General features: G+C 46.2%; 1 protein-coding gene across 6 annotated transcripts; it reads right to left on the reverse strand.

The window, feature by feature from the left end:
* Positions 1-6,969: 6,969 nt before the first annotated feature.
* ADPRH (ADP-ribosylarginine hydrolase) lies at positions 6,970-14,006 on the reverse strand. Of its 6 annotated transcripts, none has more exons than XM_041743720.1 (5): positions 13,941-14,006; positions 12,645-12,744; positions 11,142-11,467; positions 9,994-10,354; positions 6,970-8,432 (listed from the first exon to the last, which is right to left on the reverse strand). In XM_041743720.1, exons 3-5 carry the CDS (start codon positions 11,452-11,454, stop codon positions 8,018-8,020), a joined length of 1,089 nt encoding a protein of 362 aa, XP_041599654.1. In that variant the 5' UTR covers positions 11,455-11,467; positions 12,645-12,744; positions 13,941-14,006; the 3' UTR covers positions 6,970-8,017. The 6 variants fall into 6 exon arrangements, with proteins under 6 accessions (XP_041599654.1, XP_041599662.1, XP_041599698.1 ...); XM_041743728.1 differs by having other exon boundaries at positions 12,645-12,769; positions 13,941-14,004; XM_041743764.1 differs by lacking the exon at positions 13,941-14,006 and adding an exon at positions 13,671-13,849.
* Positions 14,007-14,364: the final 358 nt, after the last annotated feature.

Consider the following 14,364-nt stretch of genomic DNA (forward strand, 5'->3'; position numbering starts at 1 on the left):
GGGCAAAAGGCCACATGTGGTTTTTCCAGAATGGAGAAGTGTGTACTCCATAGGTGTTTCCAAGTCTCGAGTGTTGAGTGCGACTGAAAATTGTAGTTTTTTTTTTTTAATTGTAGTTTTTTAAAAGACAGTTTGATACTAAAATTCTATGGTTTCATGTTTGTTTCCTTAGATCTCCTAACTTCAAAGCAAAATTATTTGTGAACCTCAAGGGCTTATCACTGGGTGTGCAGTACTGCAGGGAGGTTGTACGAGAAGGCTGGAAGCTCCAGGGTCTCCCTGGGTTGTGTCTTCCAAGTGGTGGAAGGAAATGGCTATGAGTGGTCCACCTCGGATCTTCCCTGGGTCTCCATTTCATGACAGGATGATGGAAAGGAAACACCAAGAAATATTTTTAAATGTATTCTCTATATTCTCGACACATCTCCTTCCACCCTTCTGTTTGAGTGCTTACGATGCCAGGTACTATCTATGTGACCCATAAAACAATTCCACAGAAAAGGTACTATTACTAGTCCCATTTTACACATGTGGGAAGAGAGACAGAGTGAGGTTAAATCATTTGCCCAAAGCTAATAAGCTGTGGAACAAGTTTTTGAATCTGAAAAACTGCCACCAGTGACCATGTCCTTATCCACTACAATGACACATAGGTTGCTTAGTGTTTCAGAAAAAAATTTTCCTCCTGTATGTCTCCTTTCCTCACACAACTGTTACACTCATGGTACTGCAGAGACTAGACGTGTGGGATTTTCTGCCACCAAGCAATTCTCTGCAACACCAGCTGGGTATCCTACAATTTAACTCAACTTTGACACTATCTACCTAGAGATAGGTTCAGCCCCATGAGGGTTCAGCCCTACAAGATGATACTCCCCACTTCAGATGCCAATTGCTTCTGTATGGGTTATTACTTGTGCTTCTGACTAATTGGCTTTAAACTGGAGGTTCCCATGACTCCCTCCCTGGGTTTGATCAATTTGCTAGAGCAACTCACAGCACTCAGGAAATTTGTTTACTTAACGTTTACCACTTTACTATAAAAGGAGGCAGATGAACATCCAGATGGAAGAGATGCCTATGGCGAGGTATGTGGGAAAGAATGCAGGGCTTCCATGCCCTACCTGGGCATGCCAGTCCCCCAGCACCTCCATGGGTTCACCAGCCCCCAACTTAGGGCTCTCCAAGCCCTCTTCTTTGGGGATTTTATGGAAACTTCATCATGTAGGCATGCTCAATCACTAACTCCATTTTCAGCCCTTCTCCCTTCAAGAGAATGTAGGGGGGGCAGGGCTGAAAAACCCAAGCTTCCAATCATGGATGATCTTGCTAGTGGCCAGCCCTCATCCAGAAGCCATCCAGGAACCCATTCAGAGTGACTTCATTAGAACAAAAACACTCGTATCACCCCAAAATTTATAAGGGTTTCAGGAGCCCTGTGTCAAGAACTGGGGTCAGAGACCAAATATTAGAACTACAGATGCTCCTAGTACTCTTATAATGTAGAAAATCACAGGGGTTTTGGGGAACTCTGGCCCAAGGACAGAGACCAATATACATATTTTCTATTATCTCACACCTAGTCATACCCTCACCACAGCCTTCAAGGGAGGCCTTATTAGCCCAAATGTACATTAGCCCTCAGCAACCTGAGGCTCAGAGGGGTAACTATCATGTCCAGGGGCAGAGCCAGGTTTCAGCGGCAGGTCTTTCTGCAAAATGGCACAGAATGTGCCTTTTCTTAGGTCTGATTACCATGTTCCCACAAGAAGGAAAAAAAAATGCATGCCTTCGGAGAGTGCCTTCCTCCCACTTTCCTAGATTCAGGGCTGGTATGAAATGAGGGACACCAGAAAGCCACATCTCAGCCCAAAATGTCACCTTCACTAGAGCAGTCTTCAGTAGAAATCATCTTGCTGAAGATTCATTTGTTTGATGAAGGCCATGTTTCCCAATTTCATTCAGTTCCACTTTCCCTATTCTTTTCATGTCCACTTACCACCATGTCTTACATGTCTTTCAAGTTTTCACTTAAGTAAACTTTAATAAACGTACTTTAGTAGGATGATTTGTATTAAAAGAAGACATAACGAGCCCCAGAAGTGGTCTGACAAGCAGACTGGGTCACCTCCAGCTGATGGCATTAGCAACAGGGGCGGGGCGGGGGGGGGGGGTGGTTGCCCATACACCATTCAAAATGATGGAAAACACTGGTTTGAAGCATGGCCCTCTCTTCACAGCACAAAACTCTATCCGCAGCTCTGTAGCTCAGGAGAAACCATAGGGTTCTTTCTCGGATTCTTTCCCAATCTTCAGACAACGTAATTTTTGACTCACGTTCTTTGGACGTTAGAGTTGGAAGTCCAGGGCACCAAACCCAGAGACCCTGAGAGAGGTCACTTGCCTGACTGCCCCTGCCTGAACAAATGATGATACTAAGACACAAAAAGGTAAAGGAGGAACCTTAAGTGGGGCAGGCGTGACCAAGCACAGTATGGAGAGAGAGGTCCCAATCATGGCCTAGGCATTGGCTGGAATGTCTTCGGTGTCAGAGCAAGAGAAGGGTCTCTGAGGAGGGAAGGGATGCTGGGAGGAGAGTGGAGACTCTGTCCATCTCACAGCCTGATCTGGGCCCCGTTCCGCCGCTCCCTACCCTTGCATCCGAATCCACATTTGAAGTCCTGACTTCTCATAGTTGTGGGAAGGTAAACAGAGGGCACAGGCTTCTACCATCACTGTGTAACTCTTGGGTTTCATTTTGGCTTGTCTAAGGAAAACTTTCTAATGACAGCTAATAGCTGTAGTGTGATAGGACTGAAGACACACGGCCTGGTTTTAAACCCCATCTCCTTCTCACCCTAGACGTGTGACTTTGGAAAGATGGCAGCTTCTTGGAGCCCAATTTCTTCATCTGTTGGCGGGTTGTGGTGAACTATCTGACATAGAGCAGCTCTTTCTTCCTCCTCTTCTTTTTCCTTCTCCAAATGGAAAGAGTCTACCCTACTCCCTAGATGTCACTTCTTCCAATCCCCAAACCCTAAAGATGACAAATGATGGCAAGGCTCCCCACTATGCCCTATCTGGATGATCCCTGGATTCCTAACCAGACTCCAGCAGCCATTCCTTGAGGAGCTGATCCAGTAGGCTGGCTGGTTGTGAAATCCTCAGATTTTCCATTCCTTCCCCACACTTCCCATAGCAATGTGGTTGTCTCAAAAAAAGATGCCCTTGAGAGGTTGGAGGGGAGTAAATGGAGAATATGGTGGCTGAGGAAGCTTGAAGAAGGCTGGATTAGGTCAAAGCTAATTTTGCAGATCTTAAAAAAAATATATAGTCAAGACTTCTAAACAAATCTAGCAACATTAGATAACAAAGAAAGTGAATGACCACCATATAGGTCAAAAATATATCTTTAATTCCTGTAATGTTACACATGACCTGTTGCCTGTTATAGTACACAGATTAACTTGATAAACATGATAAATTCATACTGTGCATCAGATCATTTTCCTGTTTTTTAATCAGGTCATTTTCTAATTTACTTTAATATGCATATAATAAGTTTATCATCTCTTCCGTCAGTTCATTCTCATTCTTCCTCCTTCTACACACACAGACACACACACACACACACACACTCAAGAGTCAGGAGCAAAGGTGGAGACCATGAGCCAGATGCAGGTGGGTGGGCAGAGGTGGTGAGGTGTGTGTGCAATTGTTCTTTTCTGGTTGCCTCTCCTTTCTGAGAGAGATAGCAAAGCAAGGTCACCAGTTGGGAATAAAGTCTGAAGACGAGGTTTTGAGGTTTGAGAAGAAAGAATCTGAAAGTTTGAACTTCTTTTTGAAGTGTGCCTGTGATGAAGAAAGAGAATCTCAGAGCAAATATAGCCTGAGGCATCTCTAGTGTCTTTCTCTAGTGTCTCTGGTTGTAGCTGAAATCCTACCTGGGAAATAACAAATGCTTAGGCCCCCCTCTCCTCCCCCTCCTACCTCCTCCACTACATTCTAAAGGGACTGGGAAGACTTGCAAAGACAAATCCCATAGGATTTAGGAGCTAGCACAATGGCTCTATTATCAGACCTCCCTTTCCTCACCTCCCCCAGCTAAAAACTAGTGATTTGAATGAAAAATAAAGAGAGTTACACTTCTGTGGAGCGGCTCCCTTACCTTCTTGAAGGGGGAGGAGAGGTGGTGCTTTTCTTATCCTTCACAAGCCAGTGAGGGAGGGCCTACCAGCTGAGATTGAAGATGACCACATCAAGGTCACACTGGCATCTTTCGGAGTTGGATGTCTCAGGGCCTATTTGAGACTGATGAGGGGCAATGTAAGATAGCAGCAGGTGGGAAGCCTGCACTCCCACTGCTGGATGTGAGCAGGAAGGACAAGTTTCCCTTGGGCTGAGTGACCCCCTAGGAAAACAGTTGTCTTGAGCCTTTCCTACCAGTGCTCCACCAATGAGAAGGGTCTCGAGGCAACACTGGGGAGGAGCAAGGAGCCCAGTAAAGGGACAAGAGGAATGTCCCCATTTCTTCTCTAAGTTCCTTGGGCCCAGGAACAGTGGTGGGAAGGATGGCATCACATTAAAGTTCTAGAATTGATAAAACTGGAGTGGGATTCCCACTTCTAGGTAGAAATCCAAAGGAAATCAGGGGCACCTGGGTGGCTCAGTCAGGCATCTGACTTATACTCAGGTCATGATCTCAGTGTCCTAGATGGAGCCCCATACCGGTCTCCCCACTCAGCAGGGAGTCTGCTTGTCTCTCTGCCCCTCCCCCGGCTTGTGCGCTTTCTCTCTCTCTCTCTCTCTCTCTCAAATAAATGAATGAAATATTTTAAAAAAGAAATCCAAAGGAAATCAAAACAGGGTCTCAAAGGGTTTCCACTTCCATGTTCACTGTAGCATTATCCACAATAGCCAAGATATGGAAACAATCTGTGTCAACAGATGAATAAAGAGGATGTGATATATACACACACAGAACGCAATATCATCCAGCTATGAGAAAGAAGGAAATCTAGCCATTTGTGACAACAGGGATAGACTTTAGGGCATTACGCTAAGTGAAACAGCCAGCCAGAAAAAAAAAAAAAAAAAAAAGACAAATACTGCATGGCATCACTTATATGTGGAATCTTCAAAACAAAACAAAACAAAAACAAAAAAGGTCAAACTCATAGAAACAGAGTAGGAAAGTGGTTGCCAGGGACTGGGAGGTGGGGAAATAGGGAGAGGTTGGTAAAAGGGTACAGACTTTCAGCTGTAAGATCAATAAGGTTTGAGGACCTGAGATAAAACAGGATGAGGACAGTTGATAACACTATTATATAACTGAAATATGCTGAGAGTTGAACTTAAATGTTCTCACTGTCCACCCCCTCCAAAAGATAACTATGTGCAGTGATGATGTGTTCATTAACCAGATGGGGGAAGTCTTTCCATAATGTGTATGTACATCAAATCACCATACTTTAAATCAGCATACTTTAAAAATCTTACAACTTTATAGGCAATTATGCTTCAGTGAAGCTGAAATTTAAAAAAAAATATTGGACTGGGATTTTACTACGCTCCCCACCCCCCACCCCTCCACCAAAAGACCAAACACTATGTGATCTGCTAAGGAACAGGAAAAGCAGCTTCAACAGAGCACTCTGAAGGCAGTGGCTGGAGAAAAAATAAAATTTTATGTTTGTTTCTCAATAAATTCAAACAATTTACCAAACCAGGTACAGAGATAAAACAGGTCATGTTTCATATTCCACTTGTTAAAATTCTCTTCTGCTCTTTGCTAACTGTAAGGTTTAAGCATCTCAGGTCTGTTGTTTGGTCAGTGCTAAGAGAATTCTCCTGTTCCACCTTGAAAGTGCAGGCGCCTAACTAGTGGGAAAAGAAACCTCAGAAAGACAAGGAGAAATGTTTCCTTTTTTCTTACATCTGCAGAATGCACCTACTATTCTGTGCTATAAACTCAGTTCTTACCAACTAGGAAATTGAAAGTAGTCATGAGGGTCTCCAACTTACATCTTCTGCTCAGGAATCTTGTGTAAAAATGTATATACTATGTTTTCTATTATTCTAAAGCTGTCCTCAGCATATTTATACAAAGGAATCTTTAAGACACCCAAATTTAAGAAGTTATTATTGCTCTGTGAATTGCAGCCCAGGACCCTTGAAAGTCTCCAACTCCAGTTGGTTGTCTTACTGAAGAATGTTTTCATATCATAATATTTAAAATGTTTGTTTTCTGAAATATATACATACGTACAAGAGTTTTTTGAGCCATAAAATGAACTTTGGAATTTCCTTCTTCTCTTACGTATAAAATGATAAATTGCATGCCTTTGCTGGAGTCCTGCTGTAAATACAGAGCTGAGAGCTTTGTCTTGTGGAAGTTCACACCTGTGCATGGCTAAAGCAGCAGACTCTCCATCTCTCACAGTGCATTGCAGGTTACTCTGAGCAGCCATGAAGTGGCAGGGGTCTGAAACAGATGTGGAACTGCATGCTGAAAGCATTCACAGCCACACTACTTGATGAACCTCCAAAGTAAATGCTTACTTGAATGTCTCCCATGGGCCGGGCCACAAAGAGAATAAGAGTCAAAAAAAAAAAAAAAAAAAAAAGAATAAGAGTCCTCACGAGGAACCTGAGATTGTCCTCAGAAGACACTCAATAACCACATGACAGGATCAGCGTGGTGGTGGGGCTGGAGACAGAAGGCTATGGGCGTACAAGGAGAAAGTGGCCAAGCGCCCGACCACTCAGCAGATTTCACCTAGAAGGATCTACCCGAGCTGGGCTTTGAAGGATGAATAAGAATCTACCGAGTCAAAGTGCAAGGGGAAGAGCACCAGGAAATGAAGGAGGTGAGTATTCACTGGGTAGAACATGAGTAGAAGTTCAACATGATTGATTCGTTATTTGTAAAGGTAACTCTGGAGCGCAAGAAGAAAGGCAAGACTGTAGTTAAGGCGCCAGACAGGTTAATTAACATTCATTTATTATACACCTGTTAGGTACCTAATCAGGCACCCGTGTTCCCAGGCACTGTGCGAGGTTGTGTCTAGAGGAGAAGACAAGCAAACAGTAAAACTGGTAATGCATTAAGAGTCGCAGCCAGTAATGTACAGAGTGCAGCTAGGAGCAGCACCTCCCCAGACCTGAGTAGCCCGGACTGCAGAAATCAGCTGAAAAACAGCTGGTGCAAGAAGGTAAAAGAGGTAGTAGATGTGAAGGATATTTAGGAGGTATAACCACTGGCAGATGATATTGGGACCCCATATAATCACCCTCACTGTTCCCATGCACTGTACAGCTTGCCACTGCAAGCATCTCGGAGTCTTTTCCTGAAGATATCTGTGTTTGGCTTGCACAAGAGGCAAGCCAAGAAGAACCGGGTAGCTGGCATCCCTAGGAATGGTCCTCAACCACTATCAGATGGAAGATGGCAGATAAACACCTCAGGTTTGCTTGCCTTTCAAGTGGGACAACTCTGGGGAGTGGCCTACACAGAGAACCCAGATGGACTAAGTCCCAACTGCCCAGAGTGGTAACATGCTCAGTAATGCACCTTGTCCTGGCTTCCCCCCACCTCCTTATCTCTCACTTCCCCATTCTCCTATCTCTGCTTCCTGGAATCACCTCCCCAATAAACTACTTGTACTTAAATCTTTATCTCACAGAGTCCACTTTTGGGGAACTCAACCTGAAACAAACAGAAAAAATTTAGTGAAAGTTTAGACGATGAACACGAAGACTCAAATATGAGGCTACAAGATTTCTAGCTTGGGAGGACGTGGACCCTGTCAACTGAGCTCAAGATTCTTCAGGGTAGAAAAGAGGGTCAAATTTGGCGAGAACAGGATGAATCTGGAAAGACGAGCTTCAGGTGTTCAAGGGACATGTCATCTCAAAATTCTTGGAGTACAAGCTTAAAACTCTTGACTTTGGAAAAAAGCGAAAAGAAACTGGACCACACGAGAGGAAAAACCACAAGAAATGACATCACATCTCCCTAAAGGGCAATTATGGTATCTTCCTTTGACCCCAGAGAATACAAAGCCCTGGCTGTCTTTTCCAGCCGGTTTCTGTATTCTAGTTTCTCATAGTTGGAGGGGTTCACTCCTTTCAGACCATACATCACTCCCCACCAGCAGCCCGCAATAGCAGCTGTAGAATCACTGTCTCCACCATGGAAAAAGGCACGGTGGGCAAGCTCCTTCCAGGAGTCTCCTGCAGCCAGGATGGCATCGTAGGCAATCATGGGGGCATCGTGTCCACTGCTGCCACCCCAGCCAGAGTAGCTCACGGAAGTATAGAACTGATCCCTCTCCTTCACATCAAAGGGCTTGGGGAAGGTAGGGGCTGATCTGCCATCCAAAATCCCTCTAAGTTTTAGGTATTTTTCCCATTGGTCTTGGAAGTAGGACCTGTAGGAAGGAAAAATTCTACCGTCAATTGAAAAAATAACTTTGAAAGCCATCAGGGAAGGTACCAGATAGATGTGTGAACAAGGCGAATTCCAAGATGACTTCAGCTTCTTGTACTAACATCAAAATTGTATGAAAAACTCAGAATGAGCTCTAAGTGGGACTTGTTCAATAAATTTTTGCCAAGGTTTTGTATAATCAAGGCACTGATACTGTTGTTAAATAAAGGATACACAGGAAGTTAAATGTGAGAAATGAAGGTCTATTTTTCCTGATTTGAGAATAGTGTCAAGTGTCATCATTCAACTTATTTTATTTTCTTTCTCTCTCTGTTTCCCTCTCTGGAGCTCAATGCATGGGACCTGAACTTACAACCCTGAGATTAAAACTGGAACAGAGATCAACAATTAGAAGCTTATCTGACTGACCTGCCCAGAACCCCTTCTTTCTTTCTTTTCTTTTTCATTTCATTTATTTATTTGACAGAGAGAGCATAAAAGCAGGGGGAGCTTCAGGCACAGAAAGAGGCAGAAGCAGGCTCCCCACTGAGCAGGAAACCCAACGTGGGACCTGATCCCAGGACTCTGGGATCAAGAACTGAACAGAAGGCAGATGCTTAGCCAACAGAAGGCAGATGCTTAGCCAACCAAGGCATACACTTTATTTTCTTAACAAAACTTGTATATGTTTAAGGCATACAACATGATGATATAATATAGGCAGAATATAGAGGCATAGTAAATACATTACTATAGTAAAGCTAATTAGCATATCATCTCCTTATATACTTGTATTGTTTTTTCAAGATAGAACTTTGGAACATCACAACCACAGGTGATTTCAGTAGAAAGCTTCTGGACCTTTTTATCCTAAGAAGGGTGATGTGACGTGAACTCACCAAAAAGGGAAGTTGTGGCTTTACTACTTTTAACTAACTAGTAAAAAAAATCTATTTCTTGGGCACTGTAATCAAGTATTTCAAAACATGTGTCATGGTAACACCGAAAAAACAAGTTCCAGGAAATAAGCAGGAAAGTTTATAGCAGTATAGGATAACCACAAAAGTTATAGAAGGTTAGAATACAGAACAGGATCCCTACACAACAGAGAAGAGCTGCAGGTACTACTCATCGAGGTCTTCACTGGTTACTTGGTGGCAATCACTGCTGGCATTAAACTTGAAATCCTTAGCAGGTGGTGGGGCAGGGATGTGGGGTGTGGTGCTGGACACAGCAGATAGCAAAAATGGATCGTGAGAACCAAGATGGCTACTTAAGCTTACATGTGCATGAAACTCAGAATCAAACATCTATTTTTTTTTAAAGATTTTATTCATATATTTTAGATAAAGAAGGCATGAGAGAGAAAGCATGAGCAGGGGAGGGGAAGCAGAGGGAGAAGCAGGCTCCCCGCTGAGCAGGGAGCCCAATGTGATGAGGGGCTCGATCCCAGGACCCTAAGATCATGACCTGAGCCAAAGGCAGATGCTTAACTGACCGAGACACCCAGGTGCCCCCAGATTCAATCATTTTTTAGCAGGAGCGTGTACCTACCAACTTACCAGTGTTGAAGATTCTTCTCCAAAAAGTAGCCTGATTGGATAATGTACTTTTTAGCTTCTGGTAGCACCTCCATCAGTTCTTTTCCCCATTGCCTGGGAGGTTTGCCATTCACAGCATAGGCTGTAAAAAGAGCAGAAACAAGGGCTCCCAGGTAGCCTGTAGGGTGGTGGTGGGTCATCCTGCCACTCTCGATGCTCACCTGGATCAGTGTGCCCAGCTGGCTGTGGTGAGGGAATCTGAGACCGATGCACATGGCACGCATGGCAGCCCCGCAGCCACCCTCACGGCTGTTAAAGGGAATTCTCCAGCCATTGGCCTCATCTGGCTTCAGCACCATGGCATTCCGCACTGAAGCACACCCTGGGAAGAGTCAGGTAGAGCAGGGTTTCAGTATAACCAAAGGAAAGGCCCCAGCAGAAGGAAAGAACCAAGCTCAGTCTCTAAAGTTTCTCTGATGGAAAGGGAAAGCCCCAAAATATGATGAATGCCTCCAAACCCCAAGCCAACACGGTTCCATACTTTCTATATAACCCCTAGTATGATAAGACTGATGATAAAAGAATCAGATTCATATAGAGAGTCTTGGAATCTTTATCAGTTATTACTGAGACCACACAGTAACTCAAAAAGGTAGGTTTAACAAATTACTGTCTTTTCTTAAACAACTAAGCTAAGGCTCAGAGCTTAAGAACGTTGCTCAGAAGCACTTAACCAGCTAGTTAGTGGCCCCAGCAAAACCATCAGACTCTGAGCCCAAGCCCTTAGAGAACCCAAGGAGAACCTGACCATTGGAGATCCTGAATGCCCAGAAAGAGGCTGCAAGTTCGAGAGTGACGAATACCAGGCTCAGGAAAGGAGCAATGGGTCCAGAGCAACAAGGTGCCTTTGGGTGCCCTTTATAATCCTCATTTTTTTTACTTACAACATCTTTCCATATCAGTAAATTCTTACCTGCATAATTTTAAATGGCTATGAACACATCACCATGATTAAATAAATTACAGGACATTTAGGTTGTTTCTATTTCTATCACATCTACCAAAAATAACTGTCTCCTTGATATTTAAATTTCAATAAACATTTTTAAGGACTACCTTGGGCCTGCTTTATTTTCCCCCCTCTCGTGACCTCCAATGGCTGCACTCACCTGGTGCCCGGCCATCCATGTCTTCCATACAGTCTTGGTAATGCTTAGCAAGTAGAGAATACAACTGAGCCAAATCCGAGACTTTGCCAGCCTCCACAAGAGCTTCTGCGGTGGCCAGGTGCATCACTGTGTCATCACTGACTCTCCACCTCTCCACATCTATGGCGTCCAGCCCACCAAGCTGGGCCAGCTGCTGGTGAATCTTTTCCCCATCCCGGAGAAACTCCCACTTCCCGTTGAAGTACCCCAAGGCATCTCCAGCTGCACTCAGCACCATGGCAGCCACATACCTCTCCATCAGTCCTTCACACATGGTGAGGCTGTCTCTGCGGGAATATTAAGACACAGGGGATAAGGAAAAAGAAGAGTCAGAAGATATAATGGCCCCTTCTACATGTTACTGAGCACTCGCTACTTGTAGGCAATATATTAAGTGCATCTCATTTAATCCTCGCAACTGCTCTAGGAGGAAACGTATTAGACCCATTTGACAGCTGAGTACATTGAGGATCATCGAGATAATGCAGTATCAGAAACGTTATGTGCCTTGCCTTGGGTCACAGAGCTAACAAGTGGCAGGGCTGGGATTCCCAGTCTAGGTCCTTCTGACTCCACAGCCAACGATTTTAACTATGACTCCATCTTTGCCTCTCTGTGAGCAACAAGCCCATTCAATTCGGCAAGTCAAACCAAGTTTGTCATTTTCTCTTGTTAGTTGGGATTTGGCCTTGGAAGGGCACCCCTGGTTTATTAAATGGTAGTACTTTCCACCAGCACCACAATGCACAGTTTGCAAAGTATCTGCACATTCTCTGCCTCCACAGGAGGCAGGAATTACAATACCTACTTCCCAGATAAGAAAACTGAGGTTCAGAGGGTAATCGCACAGCCAGTGCTGGAGGGACTGGGACTCAAATCTTCTGATTGCATGCCACCTCTCCTCAGCAGAGATCTACTCACCTTGGGCAACCCCTTTGTGCCTCAGCCTCAACATCTCGAAAATGGTGACAAAATGGTAACAACCTCATTGGTTTGTTGTGAGAAATAAGGAATTTTTGTAAAGCACTTACAACAGTGCTTAGTACACAGTAAGCACCGTTTTTATTACTCATACACAACCAGGGGAAAAGATTTTTCTGTTATCGAACTAGAATCCTTTCTCCCCACGGCCTTCCTGGCAACAGCTATATTTTAATCTTGTCTTCCTGCTAAATGTTGTGGCTTCTAGAGTCTTGGGATCTCGGCTAATATTCCCTCCATGAATCTAATACCTGGTAAAGTGCTGGTTTTCCCACAGGTGCATTTCCAATTCTCCCTTATGCCCTACTGCCTGCTGCATTCATGTTCAGAGCCCTCCACGGTGGCCACCAATTCTACCCACCTACTTCCCTTGCACAGGCCAGGCCCTCTTAACCACCCACTGCAGCTGGGCTCGCTCACCTTCTCCTGAGCTCAAGCTCTTTCCAGGAACCCCCCACCATGCTCTTCCTCCCCTCCACTTACCAAAACCCTACTTATTCTGGGTTAAGGTCAAGTCCCAAGGCTTCCAGAAGTCCCTCTCCAGCGGCACTGCCATGGGCCAGGGAGGACAGGCTGGCAAGCACTGGGAGAAGAGAAAATGATGAAGACTGGTTGAATAGAAAAAAAAAAAAAAAGACTGGTTGAGCACACCAAACTCAAGTTACTGATCCTGCTGACTTTCTTGACCTACAAAGGAGATTTGTAAAACGTTATTTTATCATATTTTATCATTTACAAGAGGATGCCTAGGAACTCGACTTCCTGGCTCTGCCAAGAATCAGGTACACGACTGTGAACAAGCCACGCCACTTAGGACCTTGATTTCCCCGTCTGTTAAAAAAAAAAAAAGAGTAGGAGCTCCCATCCTGCGCTGCGACCTTCGGAGACCAAGCTTGGCTGTTTTTGTTTTTGTTTTTTTTGTTTTTTTAAGATTTTTATTTACTATTATTTTTTAAAAGAAATTTATTTATTTATTATATTATGCGGGGCGCTCAACGCGGAATTCGGTATCAGGACGCTGAGTTGAAGGCGGATCCTTAACCACTGCACCACCCAGCCGTCCCAAGCCTAGTTGTTTTTTTTTGTTTGTTTGTTTTTTGGTTTTTTTAAGATTTTATTTATTTATGCATGAGACACACAGAGAGAGAGAGAAGCAGAGACCCAGGCAGAGGGAGGAGCAGGCTCCACGCAGGGAGCCCGACGCGGGACTGGACCCCGGGTCCCCAGGGTCACGCCCCGGGCTGCAGGCGGCGCTAACCGCTGGGCCACCCGGCTGCCCCTAGTCGCTCTAAGGACCAGCCCCTACCCCCCTGCACCCCCCAACGTCGGGGCTCCTACCCCGCAATCCCCCCCGGCTCCGTCTGAAGCTCCGTCCTGCTTCTTCCGAGCTGCCAGCGAGGGCGCGGTGCGAGGCCACCTCTGTCCTTGGAGATTCTCTCTCCACGTTCGCGCGGCGGCGCTCAGCCTCCCGCCTCCGGAACTCCCGTCCTCCCTTAAACTCCCTCCTACCGTCTGCATCCTCGGCCCCGAACTGTACATCCAAATACATTCAAAACTTCAACACCAAGGCCTGGCAGCTGCTTCCCGGCAGCCCTCGCCTTTTTTTATTTTTTTATTTATTTTTTTATTTTTGAAAGCGGCGGTGGGGACGCGCACGCGCGCGGGGCCGAGGAGGGGAGGGGTCGGGGGAAGGAGGGCAGAGCGGCCGCGGCACCTCCGGGAGGGAGCGGGGGTGGGGAGCGCCCGCGGGGTCGGCGGAGGACGGCGGGGAGGGGTTACCTGGCGGCAGGTGCGGAGGCGCGCGAGGGGCCGGGTGCGCGGAAGGCGCGGGGCCTCCGGGGCGCGCAGGCGCGGGGCGGGCCGGGGGCGGGCCGGGGGCGGGGCCGCGCAGGCGCACTCGGAGCGCAGGGCCCGCGGACCGGGGCGAGCGCGGGGCCCGGCTTCCCGGCAGCGCATCCCCTCGGCGCCCGAGCGGGGACTACCCGGGCTGCGTCCCCGGCCACCTGGGCTGGCGACGACCGCGACAGCGCCTGGCATGTCGGGATGTCGCGGCTCAGGGAACCAGACTCTCGGACTGAGTGACGATGACTCACCTGCAGCCCTTTTCCCGGCTTTGGGGGATTCTGGTGGGTCCCCGTGTGGCCAGACCCTGCAGAGAGGACACTGAGTGCAAGGGGCGCGCGGGGGGCCCGGGGGGGGGGGG

This window comes from Vulpes lagopus, chromosome 1 (genome assembly GCF_018345385.1).
Source record: "Vulpes lagopus strain Blue_001 chromosome 1, ASM1834538v1, whole genome shotgun sequence".
Classification (NCBI taxonomy): domain Eukaryota; kingdom Metazoa; phylum Chordata; class Mammalia; order Carnivora; family Canidae; genus Vulpes; species Vulpes lagopus.

What these genes read in the sequence shown, in the direction of transcription:
- ADPRH (XM_041743720.1), bottom strand. Translation starts at nt 11,454, where the DNA reads ATGTGTGAAGGACTGATGGAGAGGTATGTGGCTGCCATGGTGCTGAGT. An exon ending in CATGGATGGCCGGGCACCAG is followed by an intron (nt 10,355 to 11,141) that starts GTGAGTGCAGCC and finishes GACTCTTCCCAG; the next exon opens with GGTGTGCTTCAGTGCGGAAT. An exon ending in GAGAAGAATCTTCAACACTG is followed by an intron (nt 8,433 to 9,993) that starts GTAAGTTGGTAG and finishes TCCTTCCTACAG; the next exon opens with GTCCTACTTCCAAGACCAAT.